The 17,665-nt window shown below is 40.9% G+C and overlaps 1 protein-coding gene across 4 annotated transcripts; it reads left to right on the top strand.

Moving 5' to 3' along the window:
- Position 1: 1 nt before the first annotated feature.
- KARS1 (lysyl-tRNA synthetase 1) lies at positions 2–16,922 on the top strand. Of its 4 annotated transcripts, none has more exons than XM_077133083.1 (15): positions 5–135; positions 2,544–2,723; positions 4,579–4,735; positions 5,470–5,635; positions 9,632–9,725; positions 10,084–10,270; positions 10,369–10,494; positions 11,568–11,687; positions 12,738–12,900; positions 13,011–13,184; positions 13,351–13,436; positions 13,750–13,835; positions 14,517–14,643; positions 16,094–16,237; positions 16,638–16,922. In XM_077133083.1, the coding sequence occupies exons 2-15, from the start codon at positions 2,578–2,580 to the stop codon at positions 16,734–16,736; spliced, it is 1,875 nt and encodes a 624-aa protein (XP_076989198.1). In that variant the 5' UTR covers positions 5–135; positions 2,544–2,577; the 3' UTR covers positions 16,737–16,922. The 4 variants fall into 4 exon arrangements, with proteins under 4 accessions (XP_076989200.1, XP_076989198.1, XP_076989199.1 ...); XM_077133084.1 differs by lacking the exon at positions 5–135 and adding an exon at positions 160–323; XM_077133085.1 differs by lacking the exon at positions 2,544–2,723 and having other exon boundaries at positions 2–135.
- The last annotated feature ends 743 nt before the right edge of the window (positions 16,923–17,665 follow it).

Here is a 17,665-nt window from a genome sequence, read left to right as displayed (position 1 = left end):
GGCGGGGCCCTGAACCCTGACCTGGAAGTCAATGTGAGCCTCTTGTCCTTTTTAGATCTGGAGTTCGGGGGAGATGGCCGCGGTGCAGGGGCCGGAGGTGAAAGTGGACGGCGGCGAGCCTAAACTGAGCAAGAAGTAAGTGTCCTGCCGAGCGTTAAAGCATTTGAGGGATGGGAAGCTCCTCCAGGCTCCCTCCGAGAAGGCTGTGCCTGGGGCCTTCCTGCCACTTCGCCTGGGTGCGGACATGCAGGGACGTAACCGCCGCGCTCGGGAAACACATGCCGCGCGCGACGTGGTCTGGCCTGGTTTCGGCGCCGCCTGGGGTAAGAGGATGCGGAGGAGGAGCTGGCTTGAGAACCGTAAGGTGATAGTAAAGTAGAGCAAAGCTTACTTCTCTCTCTCTGGGAAAAGCGTTCTTTAATTATTGACCCACGTCCCAATGTGAATTTCGAACTATGCGTATGTTTAAGTTACTAAAAAAAAGTAAAATGTTTAAAGAGAGAAAATTATGCGATTTTGCCTGGATGTCAAAGTGGGAAGTGGGGAGGGGGATTGGAGAGGTTGGAGAAATTTTGAATGCCCTGGCTTCCCAGAAAGACCGTCACTTTTTCTTTGGCCTCAACAAGTTTTTCTTTTTTTTTTTTTTTAAATGAGCCGTTTGTAATAAAGGTATCAGTTTTAAAACTGTGTCGAGCATCTACCCACATGGGGTGGTCATAACATCTGTGTGTATCGAATGAGTGACCAATGCTTAATAGTAAGAATTGCCTTGTTCAGTTGGGTACACCAAGCTGCGCTGCTGAATGTATCTTTATTAACCACTCCAACTTCTTGGCGTATAAGCGTGAGCATAAATAAATGAAGCCAGCTTCCATTAAACACCAAGTCGTATCTTTTATTCTCTGAAGACTAAATCCCCCCTCAACTGGGGTTCCTCCCTTGAATCACAAAACACAGGAATGATTGGTGTTTTTCTCAGTGCTTCCAAGGATGGTACATAACTGGTACTATTCCAACTAGTACCATTCCAGAGGCATAAAAGAGAAGTTAATTAGTTACATAATGGCTGCGTTTAGGGCATTAGGACCCAACTCTTGCTGAAATGAACCCTGATGGAGTTGCTTTAGGCGCTCAGTGGGTAAGAACTAGTAAAATTCCTTTTGTGTTTCCAGGTATATCCTTTAAACAGTCTAGAAAAATGAGAAAGGAAATGTCTAATTTGTTGTTTGATAGCACCCTGAAAGTTGACTTTCCCAAGAGTGATGTGATGGATCGCCATAAATATTTGGAATCTTGCCTTGGACTTCTATCTTAGGGAAGATTGACAGGACTTTTGAGCTATTACATGAGTAACTGAACTTTAGAGCTGTAAATCACAGATGTACAACCTTATAATCAAGGTTTCCAGTTGAGGGTGCAATTTTAAAGTTAATTGAGGAACTGGTCAATCCCTTTCTAAACACTTAGACTAATGGCAGCTACCATTCTTTTGAGCAGCTTTAATGTACCAGGCACTAAGCTAGATCTACACAAATTTAATGTCTAATCTCAATATAACCTTGCAGAGGAAGTTCATCAGAGTAATAAATTGAGGCTCTGAGTGATTAAATACATTACTGAAGTGTACATAGCTAAACCATGATCTAGCACTGATCCAAAGCATTGAAGACAAAAAATCTAAAATCAAGTCCTTAACCCCACAGCCCACATTCTTGATAGTGACTGCACAACACTGTCTCACATTGTGTACAACTCAGCCATTGATATGGTATGTTCCTCTAGTAACCGTGAGCTAAAAGTGTTTTTATGATTAACATTCCCTTCTATTCCTTAATCATTCTTGGAAATTCCTTGGTTTGAAACCTTTAGTGGGCACCATTTTATGCCAGGTTTTAAAAACAGATGGGCTGCCTGCCCCTGTAACTCATCCCACCTTAAAATCCTCCTCTAATTTCTCTGAATTCAGTAAACAACATGATCCCTGGAGTTTCATTGCTTTCCAGTGTTAATAATGTATAAATAAAATCTAATCTTAGACCTTTCTGAAATTACCCTTTCCTCCTTGTTCCTAGAGCTGCAAATAAGTCTCATCTTTGATTCAGAGGTTCTTTAGTATGATAGTTGTACTATCGTTGTATGATAGTGATATTTTCCTCTCATTTTATATGCTCCCCATTGCCATCTTCCAGGTATGTCATCCAGGAGAGAAACTACACTTTCGAGGCTCCAGAAATACTCTCACATCCAGGCTCTAGTTTTCTAGAATGTGTAATCAGTATGATCATTTCTCCTTGTAAGCTATTGACTGACTTGCTGTATTGACTTTTGACCCCAGATATGTGCCTTTTACACAGCCAGGACTGAGAACATTGTCAGTTACAGTGGTGAGGCACAGTATTCTGTCAGCTGAGAGGATCTTTTAAATGGGACACTGAAAAGTAATACAGCTCCACCCCCAATAAGAGCAGGAGAGTGCTGGTTGGGTGTATGTTTACTGTCTGTCCCTGTCCCATCTGACACCACCTCTCTGTGTTTCCTGTTAGGTTGTGGTAATCATTAGTTCCAGAGTATTCTGCCATGTTGACTCAAGCGGCTGTAAGGCTTGTTAGGGAGTCCCTGCGCCAAACCTCCTGGGCACAGTGGGGTCAGAGGGAGCTGCGACTGGGTCAACTTGCTCCTTTCACAGCGCTTCACAAGGACAAGCCACTTTCTAGTAAAAGAAGGTTGGTGCCTGTTAACCTTATATACTGCTGTGGGAGCAAAAAATCCTTCCCCTACTTAGTTCCTTAGCCATTAAGCCCTTGGTTAAGTCTTTGTACTTATTGCTAAGGAAACAAAGAGCCTTGCTGCCAACTAATAATCCTTTTTCATTTTCTCTTAAATTCAAATTCTTTCTTCTTAGATTTTTGGGATTGCCTGTGGATCTTATTCTCTAACAGCCCTGAGAACAAAGCCCTTGTATGAATAAATAATTTCTGGTGCAGGTTATTTTCCCTTTCCTGTCTTCCTTGGGATTATTTGCTCTTGAGATTAATTTGGTTTCTAGTGTCAGTGTCATGATCCCTAGTACCTTTTTGGAATTTCCTTAGGGTTGATCTGAATTAACGAGCCATACCTAGATGAATGGGAAACAGTTTATCATCTTAATCCTAGGAAGAACTAGGTACCCTTAGATTCCCACTAACTAAATTACAGCACAGAGAACCTAGCACACTGTTTTGGGAAAGTTGGCTTTATGTTAAAGACTAGTTACCTCTAGAAAGAGTTACCTACTTTAATCAGTTTTTCTTAAGAGGTGATCATTTCAAACCCCCAATTTTTTTTTGTTTGTTTTTTTTTCAATTGAGCTATTCTAAAATTATATTGAAAATGAAGGATGTGCACTGTGGCCAAACAATATGCAGGCATGACTTAGGATCATGTGTCATGTTCACCATTTTAGAATATTTGATTATCATTGGTTTGAAAAGAGTGGTCAATTAATTCTCTTTGATAATGAGGCTGTCATTCTCTGTTTTCTGAATTCAGAAAGCAAGTTCAGATCATAAGGGATATCAGATTATCCAAATCACCTTAATTTTTGAGTCTCAGGTACCAAGTATCAAGATATGGATAGTGGGGATATTTGATCAGAAATGTGTCCAAATCTGTGTTTCCTGTCCTAAATTCTGATGATGAGGGATAGCTAGAATAGCTAACATTTGAGTGCTTAATAAATGCTAGTGCTGTGGTCACCCTTTTGCATATATTGAGATAATCCTCAAAACAAGAGTTCGGGTACAGAGATCTATTATTACTTCAGTTTTACAGGTGAAGAAACCAAGGCTAAGAAAAGTTAAATCATTTGCTCAAGGTCACATACTTGGTAGTTGGGTGTGCCAAGATTTAGTCCCAGGAATTCTGACTTCAAAGATGGCATAGTACCTCTATATTGCACTACTTTGTACACTGCTTTGCCCAGATCATTGTAAAAATCAGGTCCAGTGAAAGAATGGGGTGATACTGAAGGCCATTCTTGGAGAGTTTGTCAGTGGGGTGTCTCCTTGACCTCCGAAGAGCCGAGCCCCCTGGGCTGACTCATTACTCAGGGAAGAGAGCAGGAAGAAAATGCTCAACTGGAAATGTTGATCTGGTATATTAGGAACTTCATTTTCTCCAGGGCAAACCAAATAACAGATTAATTCCTTGCCCTCAAGGAGTTCCCAGTCTCAGCTCAAGAAAAGCATGTTCTGGTGATTTTCTAGAAAACCTTTTTTTCCTATTCTAAATGTAAGCTAATAGTATTTTCTTTGCATCTTATTTTAGTGGGGACCTAATGCCAATGACTTGAGACTGGAAAGCAGAGACTGAGAGAGATCTTTCATATCTTTGCTCTAAGTTTATTTTTCCCTTTGTCTCTTTCATCTATTGAAGTTTAATGACTATGAAACTAGAGATGGGCTGCGAACTTTTAGCCATAGTGTTGAGCAAGAACAGTTCCTCAGGCTATTTGTATTTTTGATAAGTGGCTATGGGCTGGGACATAGAAGGACACTCTTCAGGCAATTATCACATTGAATGTTTTCATCTTCCTGACAGTGAGCTAAAGAGACGCCTGAAAGCCGAGAAGAAAGTAGCAGAGAAAGAGGCCAAGCAGAAGGAGCTCAGTGAGAAACAGCTAAACCAGGATGCTGCTACCACCAGCCACACCACTGATGATGGTGTGGGTGCCAAGGAGGAGAGCCTAGACCCAAATGTGAGTTCCCTTGGTCACCAGCATGGCTTGACACAGGGTAGCTTCTGATGGGGGCTGTAGAGAATTCCATGAGACTGCTGACCAGAAGATAGAGAGTGGGTTAGGGAGGGCCTGGGAGCAAAACATGGGTGAGCAAACTACAACCCTTAGGCCACATCAGCTCACAATTGCCCATTGTCCCACCTGTTTCTGTAAATGAAATTTGTTGGAACACAGCTGTACCCATCTGTTTACATCTGTCTAAGGCTTGCTTTTGCACCACAGCACTAGAGTTGAGTTGAGTAGTTGCATCAGAAAAAGTTCACTGACCCCTACTGTAGAATATTGCTTTTTGTAACAGGCCCCTTGGCCTGCAGAGGCGGGGGAGTCTGATTTATAGCTAGGGTCTGGAGGATAGGAAAGAAGATAAGTGACTCACCGTGTAGATGTGATCCACCAAGGCCACCTGTATCAATTTAACTTTATTATTTAGGTAGAACTCCAGTTCTTTCTTTTTGTTGAATCTGAACATTTTTGCTCTTCTGCATTTCAATTCCAGCTATGGATTTGGTCATCCTGCACATTATAAGTACAAATCTCACTCCATACACAATACTGTGATTTCTGAAACTGGGGGTATTTAAGGAAACCTCAATGTACTGGGGTCACTCTGAGGCAGAACATAGTGCATTGATAGATGGGCCACTGGTCTGGTCAGCTTTAGCTTCTTGAAGGCTCTTATGTATTTTTTACAGCAATACTACAAGATCCGCAGTCAAGCTGTCCACCAGCTGAAGGTCAATGGGGAAGACCCGTACCCACACAAGTTCCATGTGGATATCTCGCTCACTCACTTCATTGAGCAGTATAGTCACCTACAGCCTGGGGATCACCTGACTGATATCACCTTAAAGGTGGCAGGTAGGAAGGCTCCCAATCAGTTCACTGAGCTCCCATAGAAGGCAGACCTCTTCAGTAGAACAGAGGAAGGTCTGGCTTGGTCTTGCTCTCGAGTAACCAGCAGGAGGCTACTGAAACAGTGTCATTATACTTACTCCCAGAAAAAGGTAGATGAGCCTGAGGTATGGGATCGCATCCAGACAAGGTGAAGTGCGGAGAAAGAGGCATTCTCAAAGAACTCCCAGCCTGACACTTCTGCCAGCGCATAGTCCTTTGTATTAGAAGGATTCTCTAGGGAAGCAGAACCAAAGTAGATTTTTTATAGAAATTGGCTCGCGTGACTGTTGGGATGGGCAAGTCCAGATTCTGTAGGGCAGGCTGCAGGAAGGGAACTCCAGTGAGGGTTTTCCATGAGCTCCCTGATAATTTAAGTGCATGAAATATCTTCACAGGAACAATCAGGCCAGGGCTTGCTTGACCAAATAACTGGACCCCATAACCTGGCCAAGTTGATACATAACCATCACATTCTTTAGGAGGACTTCTCTTCATCAGTGGAAATCATCTTCCCAGGTTCCCATCAAGTCCAATTTTTGGCCTGAGATTGCTTTGTGCTGAGATTATCTCTAGAATTTTGTTATTTTTACATTATTGTTCTTAGGTGGGGCCTTCTTTGCCTTAATTAAAAAAAAAAAATCACTTCTTTTCCTTGCCCTCATACGGCCCCCCTCAAAAAAAAAACCTATTACTTATAGAGAAGTTTAAATACCCCAGTCACACCACTCAGAGCGTCCCTGCTAGCACCTTGATATATAAATATATTAATAGGTTTTTTATTTGTTTAAATACAACAAACAAAAACATTTTAACAAGATCATTCCGTTCTACATATATAATCAGTAATTCACAATATCATCACATAGTTGCGTATCCATCATCATGATCATTTCTTAGAACATTTGCATCTATTCAGAAAAAGAAATAAAAAGACAACAGAAAAAAATTCATACATACCATACCCCTCACTTTCATTGATCACTAGCATTTCAATCTACTGAATTTATTTTAACATTTCTTCCCCCTATTATTTATTTTTATTCCGTATGTTTACTTGTCTGTTGATAAGGTAGATAAAAGCATCAGACACAAGGTTTTCACAATCACACAGTCAGATTGTGAAAGCTATATGATTATACAAGATGTTTTTCTTCAAGAAACATGGTTATTGGAACACAGCTCTACATTTTCAGGCAGTTCCCTCCAGCCTCTCCATTACATCTTGACTAACAAGGTGATATATATTTAATGTGTAAGAATAATCTCCAGACTTGGAATCTCAGGTAGGACATGAGTTTTGCTGGTTTGTCCAGAGTGATGCCCCGATGAATCCCAGAGTGATTCGATTAGTGAGTGGAAAAGTATCTGCAAAGCCCCCTTCAGGGAATGGTGAGAACAGGGAGAAATTCAACTTCCCCAAGTTGAATTCTTGATATTCTCACAAGCAGTGTGGACAACCAAAGCTATAGGCTGAGCCCTCAGTCTTGGGGTTTGTTCATATGAAACTTATCCCCACAAAGGAGAGGTCAGGTCTACTTAAAATTTAGACCTTAGAGTCACCCCCAAGAGAGCCTCTTTTGTTGCTCAGATGTGGCCTCTCTCCAGCCAACACAACGAGCAGTCTCACTACCCTACCCCTCTCTACATGGGACATGACTCCCAGGGGTGTGGACCTTCCTGGCAACGTGGGACAGAGATCTTGGAATGAGCTGAGACTCAGCATCAAGGGACTGAGAAAAACCCTAGAATGAGCTGAGACTTAGCATCAAGGAATTGAGAAAACCTTCTCGACCAAAAGGGGGAAGAGGGAAATGAGACAAAGTGCCAATGGTTGAGAGATTCCAAACACAGAGACGAGAGGTTATCCTGGAGGTTATTCTTACGCATCAAGTACATATCATCTTGTTATTCAAGATGTAATGGAGAGGCTGGAGGGAACTGCCTAAAAATGTAGAGCTGTGTTCCGGTAGCCGTGTTTCTTGAGGATGATTGAATAATGATACAGCTGTCACAATGTGACTGTGTGATCGTGAAAACATATCATTCTTAGCTCAGGGATTTAAACATATTTTATGGATTTCAATTCATTTTACTTCTTTCCTTTATTGAAACCCAAATTGTCCCATCTTTGGCCAGTGGGAACCTGTTCATGTTAGTTCCTAAATCATATTAACATGGAGACTCTAGTCGTTTTTCCTAGCTTTCTGTGTTCCGGGCTCATCGTATATGTATCCTGCCCTAGACTTGGAATCAGCCATTTATCCAAGAAGCCCTGGTTTCTTATAATGGAAAATGATTTTGAAGGCTACAGTTTGATCACTTGAAATGCTTATTGCTATTGATTGGCTATTGTTACCAGACCTACTCAGTGAACAGAACTAGGAAATATATATGTATATATATGTATGTGTATATATTTCCAGACTGCAGCAATAATGTGAATATCATAATAAAGCAAGTCACAAATTTTTTAGTTTCCCAGTGTGTATAGAAGTTATATTTAGAAAATATTAAATTATGTCTATACTGTACTGTAGTTTGTTACATGTGCAATAACATGTCTAAAAAAAATGGACATACCTTAATTAAAACGTGACAGAGACATGAAATGAGCCAATGCTTTTGGAAAAATGGTGCTGAAAGACTTGCTCAGTGCTGGGTGCCACAGACCTTCAATTTGTAAAAAAGCACAATATCTGCACAGTACAATAAGCAAAACATAATAAAACAAGGTATGCCTGTATAGACCTAAAGGTGAACCTTATGAGTTCAAGATAGTATTTCTACTTCAAGTTTAGAACTGCAAGGTTTCAGAGTTTGTATTTTGTTCTTATCTCCTTTCTGGTTCTGAAAAGCGAAGGAAATGTATAGCCCATAGTTACTTAATTTGCATTATCACATCTTACTCCTGCAACAGTACTAATACTACCACCATAGATAATAATTATTGGTGACAATAAAAATAAGTAAATTTGAATATACTATTCCCATTCTAGCCCCCTCCCCTTTTTTGTTTCTTGTTCATGTGGTTGTACTGTTTCTATTATCTCACCATGTAGCCATCATATGCTAGTCTGTCTGAAGCTTGTTCTCTGGCTGATCCCTCCAGAGGAGCTCATGGAAATAATATTTCCCTGAATTCTTGCTTATTGATAACAGCTTATCTTTGCTCTTTATATTTAAAAGGGTGGTCTTGCTGCATGTAAAATCCTTGGCTTGCATTTTTTGATGTACTAGTCTTCTCCGTACCCCACCTCCACCACCTTTCTTTGGACATAAAGTGTTGTCAGAGTGGTGAAGAGCTCTTTTTCCTTAAATCATGTGTTCTTTTTGCCTACATACCCAGTAATTTTACTATATATGTCTTGACATTAATCTGGATCACTATGCTCAGAAATAGTGTTCCCTTTAAATACATATTTTCAGAAATTTTTCTTGAATTATAATTTTTTTGTATTTCGTGCTTTGAATTCCTTTTGGGGATTCCTTTTATCCATTTATTGAGTCTTTTTCACTGGTCTTCAATATTTGTCACTTTCTCTCGAATCCTTTTTATCTCCATTTTTAAATTTTTATTTCTAGCCTCAACTTTCTGTTTCTTCTAACCAACAGAAACTACAAGAAACCTTGGGTGTCTTTAGGTTTTTAGCCTATCTACTTGTGCTTCAGGTTTTTTTATGTGAGGATTTAGGAAGATCCAAAAGATCTGCTGTCACCACCACTGCCATCTTCAGGAATCCAGTAAACATCTTTAAAGCCAGATCTTTCTATACAGCTTTAAATGTTTTGAATGGGAATCATTGTTATGAAGAAAAAGATGGGGTTTGGAGCCCACGCTAAAATCAGATTGTCTGGTTTGTGTTCTGCTCTGACATAAAAACGCAAAAGGAGATTTGTAGCACTTACATCATGAAATGGTGTCTTTCAGTTCTGTCAGTATTTTTGCTTTTGTTTTTCTAGGTAGGATCCATGCCAAAAGAGCTTCTGGGGGAAAGCTCATCTTCTATGACCTTCGAGGAGAGGGGGTCAAGTTGCAAGTCATGGCCAATTCCAGGTATATAGAAATACCCAGCTAATAGGCCTTTCTAGTCTAGCTTAGAGCAGCATGCTGGAGATGGAAGCTCATGTGGTCTTATCCTATTGCTGCTTGATGTTAGGGCAAGAAGAAGGGGACTATGGTTGGGAAAGGCTGAGAAGAGGATGAAAAGATAAAAAGACTGTCTGGCCATAGTAAAGACTAATCTCAGCTTGTATGCCAGTGAAAACGAAAAGATAACATTTGCCCTTAAATCTGAGATTCTTCTTGGGCTCACATCAACTAAGCTTTAATAGTTCAGTGAAGATTCAAAGTATGCCATTGTCAGTTTTAATTTTAGCTTTTGTATACTGAAGTACATTTTCCTTTTACTTAGGAATTATAAATCAGAAGAAGAATTTATTAAAATCAGTAATAAACTGCATCGGGGAGACATAATTGGCGTTCAGGGGAATCCTGGGAAAACCAAGAAGGGTGAGCTGAGCATCATTCCCTATGAGATCACACTACTGTCTCCCTGCTTGCATATGTTACCTCATCTTCACTTTGGCCTCAAGGATAAGGTAAACTCCTAGCTGTGGCACACAGAAGCATTCCCTCCATTTTGTCATACAACTGAATCAGACATGTCAGTGATTTCTAATGGCTTCTTTTGGTTTAGGAAACACGATATCGTCAGAGATACCTGGACTTGATCCTGAATGACTTTGTGAGGCAGAAATTTATCATCCGTTCTAAGATCATCACATATATAAGAAATTTCTTGGATGAGTTGGGATTCTTAGAGGTGATGTAGAATTTCTTACTTGTAATTTGATGAGCTGCCTTGCTATGGTTGCCTCTTCCTATCCGTCCTTATCATTTTCCAAAGCCTCCCCTGAGTCAGTATCCTTCATGCACAATGAAAACATCTCTTTTTGCCAGTGTCTTTAACCCACCATGTTTATTTAGTGCCCTAGTTAAGATGGCGGGATCTATTTCCAGGATAATGAACAAAATGCAAGGCCATCCACATGTTAATGCTGCCTTGCCTTGTTCAATATGTTGTCAAATCAGTTTACTTTTTGTAGCATTAACACATTTTTATTGTAAAAGAGAAAGGTGAGTTCATGTTACTATTAAACAAATTCAATAAATACATAGAATAAAAGTTAAAAGTCCCCTTTCATTCCTCCCATCTAACTTCTCTCCCCGACTGTTACATTTGATAAGTACCGTTCCATGCCATTTACTATGCATTATACATATATATACATATGTGCATTTTGTAGGGAGGGTACACATGGAAACTCTTGAAGTGGTTATCTTATTTTTGCTTAAAGTATGAGGTTACATATGTACTATGACAAACCTGTTTTTTGCTACTGAAAAAATACATTCTGGAGCCCTTGTTACACATCTTTTTAATGCCACATGTATATTTATTTCATCTATTGATGAGGTTGTTTTCTGATTTTCATCTATAGTGGGTAATGTTTCAGTGAACATCTTTGTGCCCATGTGCTATGTTTCTGTAGGATGCATTTCTAGAAGTGGAATAACTAAGTCAAAGATATAAGCAGTTAAATGTTTAATAAATACTGCAAAATTGAAGAAGATTATATTCGTTTAGATTCCCATTTACAGCTGAAAGTTTATGGTCTATGTTAATAAACCATTCTATGGTCTTATTAGAAATTGAGACAATATTCTACCAAACCAAGATATCTGTGCTTTTCTTGTCAATCACTTGCACATTACCATTGACCTGAACTTTTACTTTGGGATATAATAGGCTTAGGCTGTATTGCATGTAAAGCATTGGTTGTCCCCAAGGCCTCTGGTTGTCTGAGTTCCAAGTGTCTCTACCTCTCTTTTTAGATTGAAACTCCCATGATGAACATTATCCCTGGGGGAGCTGTGGCCAAGCCTTTCATCACCTACCACAACGAACTAGACATGAACTTATACATGAGAATTGCTCCAGAACTGTACCATAAGGTAATCAATAATGAGTCCTTTCCCTTAGAGAAACAGAAGACCGGGAAAACATTGGTTAGAAGGTTGCAGTCAGAAATAAGAGGAAGAGGAAGGTTAGAACAACCCATAGAGTTAGAAAATTCTAATTTGCAGGTTTGTGCATATAATGTTTATAGAGTTTCTGTACAAGATCAGTAGAGCATTGCTGAGTAGATGGCAAAAGGACTGTCTTTTTTAAGTATACAGGTCCTTTTAACCTACTTTTCCCTGTAATACTTTTAAGTTTATAGTCTTCCTTGTATTGGATCCGATTTTGGTCTTTTGTAGAAGAAAAAGCTTTTTGTCTCTCAGAAAGTTGGAAATATGTATCTCCTAATCACTATAAATCTGTACTTTCAGATCACTAGAGCAAATAATGAAAACTGTCATTCAGAGTCTTAGTTGAAGCAGCAGAATCCATTATAACTAGTTTAAGCAAAAGAAAAATGTATTCAAATACATAAGGAAGCACACAATCTCCAAGGAACTTAGAGAATCAGGCTTGGAGACCACACAACTGGGAATGATTCTGAATTTTTGATCTGTTCCCATGGAGAACCCAGCATTTTTTCCACTGGGGAGTTATCACAGCTCTTAACTCTGGTACTAGGGATAGGTCGTTGCCACTAGGACCTCTGCAGCTGTAACTCTGTAAGCTAGATATTTCTCACCCCTTCACCAGAATGAATTTTATGCGTTGTTTATGTCTTACCTATGTCTTCTTTCACTCATTCCTATGTTGAAGTCTCATTTGTGCAGTTTCCGTCATAAACTTCATCTTTGAGGAGTCTCAAACTCAGAAGGTGTGGGATGCATTTGTGACATAGGAAAAGTATTCAGAGGTCTTGGGCAGCCAAAAAAAGAATGATAACTATCCTCTACAAGAGCCTAAGAGAACAGGGTACCAGGCATTTTGGGTAGAGAGATCTGAGAGCATTGCTGAACTATGAGTACCTAGTAGGGGTTTTTGTAGACTGATTTTCCAGAGTCATTAAGACAAAATTGGCTAACATGGCCATGTATTGTTGTTAGATGCTGGTTGTTGGAGGCGTTGACCGGGTATATGAAATTGGACGCCAGTTCCGGAATGAAGGAATCGATTTGACTCACAATCCTGAGTTCACCACCTGTGAGTTCTACATGGCCTATGCAGACTATCATGATCTCATGGAAATCACTGAGAAGATGATTTCAGGTGACCCTCTCCTGCTCCCGTGGTTTTCACATGTGTCCAGGGGGCTGGTGTACTACTTTAGAGGTGGGTTTCCTGGGCTTCCTCTTTTAAATGGCAGGTTTTTCTCCCAGGAATGGTGAAGCACATTACAGGCAGTTACCAGGTCACTTACCATCCAGATGGCCCAGAGGGCCAAGCCTGTGAGATTGACTTCACCCCACCATTCCGGAGAATCAGCATGGTAGAAGAACTTGAGAAAGCCCTGGGGGTGAAGCTGCCTGAAACTAATCTTTTTGAAACTGAAGGTAAGGTGGGGCACACACACACATACATACCCTGCCCCTTATATGGCCTTCCTGTTCAGCTCTGAATCATATTGGGTCAGGGCAAGAGTTTTCCACACTTTTCTCTATTCTCTTTTACTGGGGTAGTGTGATATCTTCTGTCCTAACTTGGACACTCGTATTACAGAAACTCGCAAAATTCTTGATGATATCTGTGTGGCGAAGGCTATTGACTGTACTCCACCTCGGACCACGGCCAGGCTCCTTGATAAGGTGAGAGGCCAGGCCCTTCTAGTATATGTCCTCATTCTGTGGTGACAGGTCCTCTTCTCCCAGTGAAGATGAGCCCAACCCAAAAGAACTAGCTGTAGCTTTACAAGAAAACCCTAGAGAGAGGAGCAGGAGGACTCCTGCTGGACTAATCTCTGTGCCAAATAGTTCATACATATTATCTCAGTCAACCATTGAAAAGCTAGAAGGGGTAAATCCCAGTTTGGGAGAGAGCTAAGTCCTCTTCCACCTAGGCTGAGACAATCAAAATACCTTTTGGAAAGGGTCTCTAGCTCTGCTTTGCTTTCTCATTAAGCTTGTCGGGGAGTTCCTGGAAGTGACTTGCATCAATCCTACATTCATCTGTGATCACCCGCAGATAATGAGCCCTTTGGCTAAGTGGTAAGATAAAAGTATGGGGTTTCAGTTACCTGTTGCTTCATAAACAACCCCAAAATTTAGGGGCATATAACAACAGTTTATTAATTATCAAGATTCTGTGGGTTGACTGGGTGGTCTTTCTGCTCCAGGTGGTGTTGGCTGGGGTATTTCAGGTGGCTTTTTTCTTCTGGGCGCTCTGCAGTTTGGTTCTGCATGTGGTCTTTCCACATGGTGTTTTGTCCTCCAGGGCTTCTTTATGTGGCTTCTCTCTGGCATTGTAACCTGGACTTCCTTAGCCCGTGGTGCTGGGTTCCAAGAGAAAATATTCCAAAGAACAAATCCCAATGTACAGACACTTAACAGGCCCACTCTGTTTTCCCATTGGTCACAGCAAATTATATACCCAGTCCAGAGTCAGTTTGAGAGGGGACTACAGCAGGGCATGTATAACCAGGAGGTGTGTTTCATTGGGGGCCACCAATCTAAAAGTCTATTACACATGCTTATTACAAAGGTAATTAAATCGTGCCTCTCTACCCCTCGCTATGATACCAAATGATTGGTGCTGAAGTTATATTCAGTCTTCAGGTCATAGTAACACTTCTAAGTCAACTAGAATTCAGGAATTCTTATATTTGTATCAGATCTTGGAATACTGGTAGACCTGTATCTACAGCCTCCCCTTTGATATCTTGTTGCTAGGCATCGCTCTAAAGAGGGTCTAACAGAGCGCTTTGAGCTGTTTGTCATGAAGAAGGAAATCTGCAATGCCTACACTGAGCTGAACGACCCCATGAAGCAGCGACAACTTTTTGAAGAACAGGCCAAGGTAAGGAAGGAAGGAAGGGTGTAAGCACAGGCAAGAATTGCATCAGTGTGCCCGCTGACCAGTGACATCAGCCTTAATCTTCAATTGTCTCTGTCTCTTGGTGATTTCAAGAAAGTGCAGGATAAAGCCATAGGCCTCACTGGAGGAAGTCACATTTCAAGACGGAGACTTTGACTGGTTTTGTCTCTAGAATGTCTACATAAGAGGAACTTAGACATGATTGTCTGCGTGGGGAATATGACACTTGTCTTCAAAATTACATTTGTTCTCTTGGAGGAGCAAGCCCTCATCCCGCTCGGGTGTGGGTTTTCCTCTTCGGGATGTAGGCCGAGTGAAACTGAGGATAGGAGAGACAGGCTTGCTGAAGTACTGCATAAACTGGAAAAGTCCTATGCCAGGATTGGCTCACCAGCAGTCACATCCCAGCATGTGGACATGAGAGTATTTTATTACCAGAAATTCACAAAACTCCAGTGACGTTTCCATGTCATTGGGGAAGGCAGTGGCTGGTGCTTATTACCAGGAGGCTGAGACTGGAATAGAGCCCTTGGACCCACTATTCACTTAGCTTCATGTTGTACTGCTTAGAGGAATAAGATAACAGAATAGCATCAGGAACACCCTGTGCCCAATGAATCAGTGACTTCCTCCTCAAAAGACAAAAGTTTGAAAGGAGTCATGAAGATCCTGCACTTGGGAGCTTGTGTATCAATATCTCTAAAGCTGATCACTGAAGCTGGAACAAGACATGCTTGAGAACAACACAAGATTGGGGAATTGCTGGTGCCTTCCTCACACAGATCCAACATTATCACTTATCTGACAAGAATGAATCACGAGGTCATTACTTAGTTTTTGATCCCCACCCCTTCCCTTTACCTATAAAAACCCTAAGTCACATGCCAACTTTGAACTGGTTTGGGGAAGATTCCTCCAGTTCCTTGCAAAGTGCACTCCCAATAAATCACCTTCACGGTGAAAAAAAATTACATTTGCAAAGCAGGAGCTTTATGTTTCTTAGATTATTTACGTGGCTTGGGGATAAGAGACATATAAAGAATAATGAAGACAGAAGCCCCCCAGAAACTGCAGCTTGCACTCTGACTGCCACTGACAGGTGCTATCAGGAAATGGGAGGAAAACTTTGAAATTGTAGAATCTCTAGAAATGATCCTAACTGGAGTTGCAGAGCCCCAGGCAATGGATGTATTTTATTTGACAGAGAAACTTAGATGTGTTCTGAGGTAGATTTCATCAGTTCTAACCTCTCAAGCTTTAAAAGAAATGACTCAATCCAGGAGTTACTGAGAAACCAATACCCAGCAAGTTCTAGGTATTAGGAGCATCCCTGGAATGATAGTTCCTCCATGCATCTTAACGTGTTCACTAGGACACCTAGAGACAATGCAGCCTGGAATAATGTCATCTTTGGTTCTCTTTCCTCTTCTAGGCCAAGGCCGCTGGTGATGATGAGGCCATGTACATAGACGAAAACTTCTGTACCGCCCTGGAATATGGGCTGCCCCCAACAGCTGGCTGGGGCATGGGCATCGACCGTGTCACTATGTTCCTCACGGACTCCAATAACATCAAGGTACATGAGCAGTCGTCTCAGCACACACTATCCTAGTGGGTACCACTTATGTTGGAGGTAGGGTGTGGTGTGCCTGGAAGGAAAAGCAGGCAGATGTTGCAAGTAACTTTATAGGAAGAGGGTCAGTATTTGACCTTAAGTCAGCCCTTGTTGATGAATGAGGAACTCGAAGTTTAAGAGAACCTCTCTTTATTCATTCATTTGACATAGTGTCCTAGCAGTCCTACTATTTGTTGTGCAATTGAGAGGAGCTGAGTTGAAATAAAAGAGGACCACATGTCTTTTCAGCTGAGATACATGGATCTCTGGATTTGGGTGGTAATAATAACCAGAGGCAAAAGGAATGGATGGATAGCTTGAAAAAATTTTTAGATTCAAAATACATTTTTATCACCTGTAGGAAGTGCTTCTGTTTCCTGCCATGAAGCCCGAAGACAAGAAGGAGAATGTAGCAACCACTGACACCTTGAGAAGCACAACAGTTAGCACATCAGTCTAGAAAATAATAATTGCAAGTTATGTAATCAGGCATCTTTGCATTTCTGCAAAAGATTAGGGTCTGCAAGGGATTTCTTGTGTGCTGCAATCATTTGATTACCTAAAGTTCAGTTCAGCCACCAGAAGAGAGAAGAGGAATTAAGAATTCCTTTTTACTCCTTGTCACCAAATAAACTATTTGTCTTTACTCTTGTCTCTTAGCATTCTTCTCCTTACCTTTGAATGACAACATTTTTTCCCAGACTCTGGCCTAATGAATATTTAGGATTATACCATATTATTTATTTCCTAAAGGATTGAGAACACAGCAGTGAACAAAGGCTAAGTTCCTGCTTTCAAGGAACTTTTTTGTTTTAAGGGGAGGTCGTGGGAATGAACAAACAAGAAACAAAGACATTTTTTTCTGGTGGTGTTACATAGTACAAAGAAAAATCCAACAAAGTAAAAGGGCAGAAGTACTATTTTAGAAATGGCTGGGTGGGGCAGTGCTATTTTAAATATGGTAATCAAGGGAGGCCTCTGTTAAGTGACATCTCTGGAAATGTGGACATAGTGAGCCAGGGAAATCTGTGGGAAACAAGTGGTCCATGCTAGAGAACTGTCTTTTCAAGGAACAGCAAAGGTTTTGATGTAGCTGGAGAGGAGGGTGTGTATGTCAGTGAGGGAGTGAGGAGCCAGGATATGTAGGCCCCTATAAGCCAAGCAGAGGACTATGTGTTTTATTATGAGTGAGATAGGAAGCCACTGAAGGGTTTTGAGCAGAGCAGTGATATCATCTGGCTTGTTTTTAAAGGATTATACAAGTAGGTACTAGTGAGAATAGGGAGACCAACAGTGGCAGTTGTAGCACACTGGGGATAGGTGACAGCTTGGACTTGGGTGGTAACCAGGAAGATGGCTACAAGTGGTTGGATTTTGCTTGTGTTCCTA

Source organism: Tamandua tetradactyla, chromosome 16 (assembly GCF_023851605.1).
Source record: "Tamandua tetradactyla isolate mTamTet1 chromosome 16, mTamTet1.pri, whole genome shotgun sequence".
Lineage (NCBI taxonomy): Eukaryota > Metazoa > Chordata > Mammalia > Pilosa > Myrmecophagidae > Tamandua > Tamandua tetradactyla.
The sequence above is the reverse complement of the archived record's forward strand: the minus strand, read 5'-3'. Positions and strand labels throughout refer to the sequence as shown.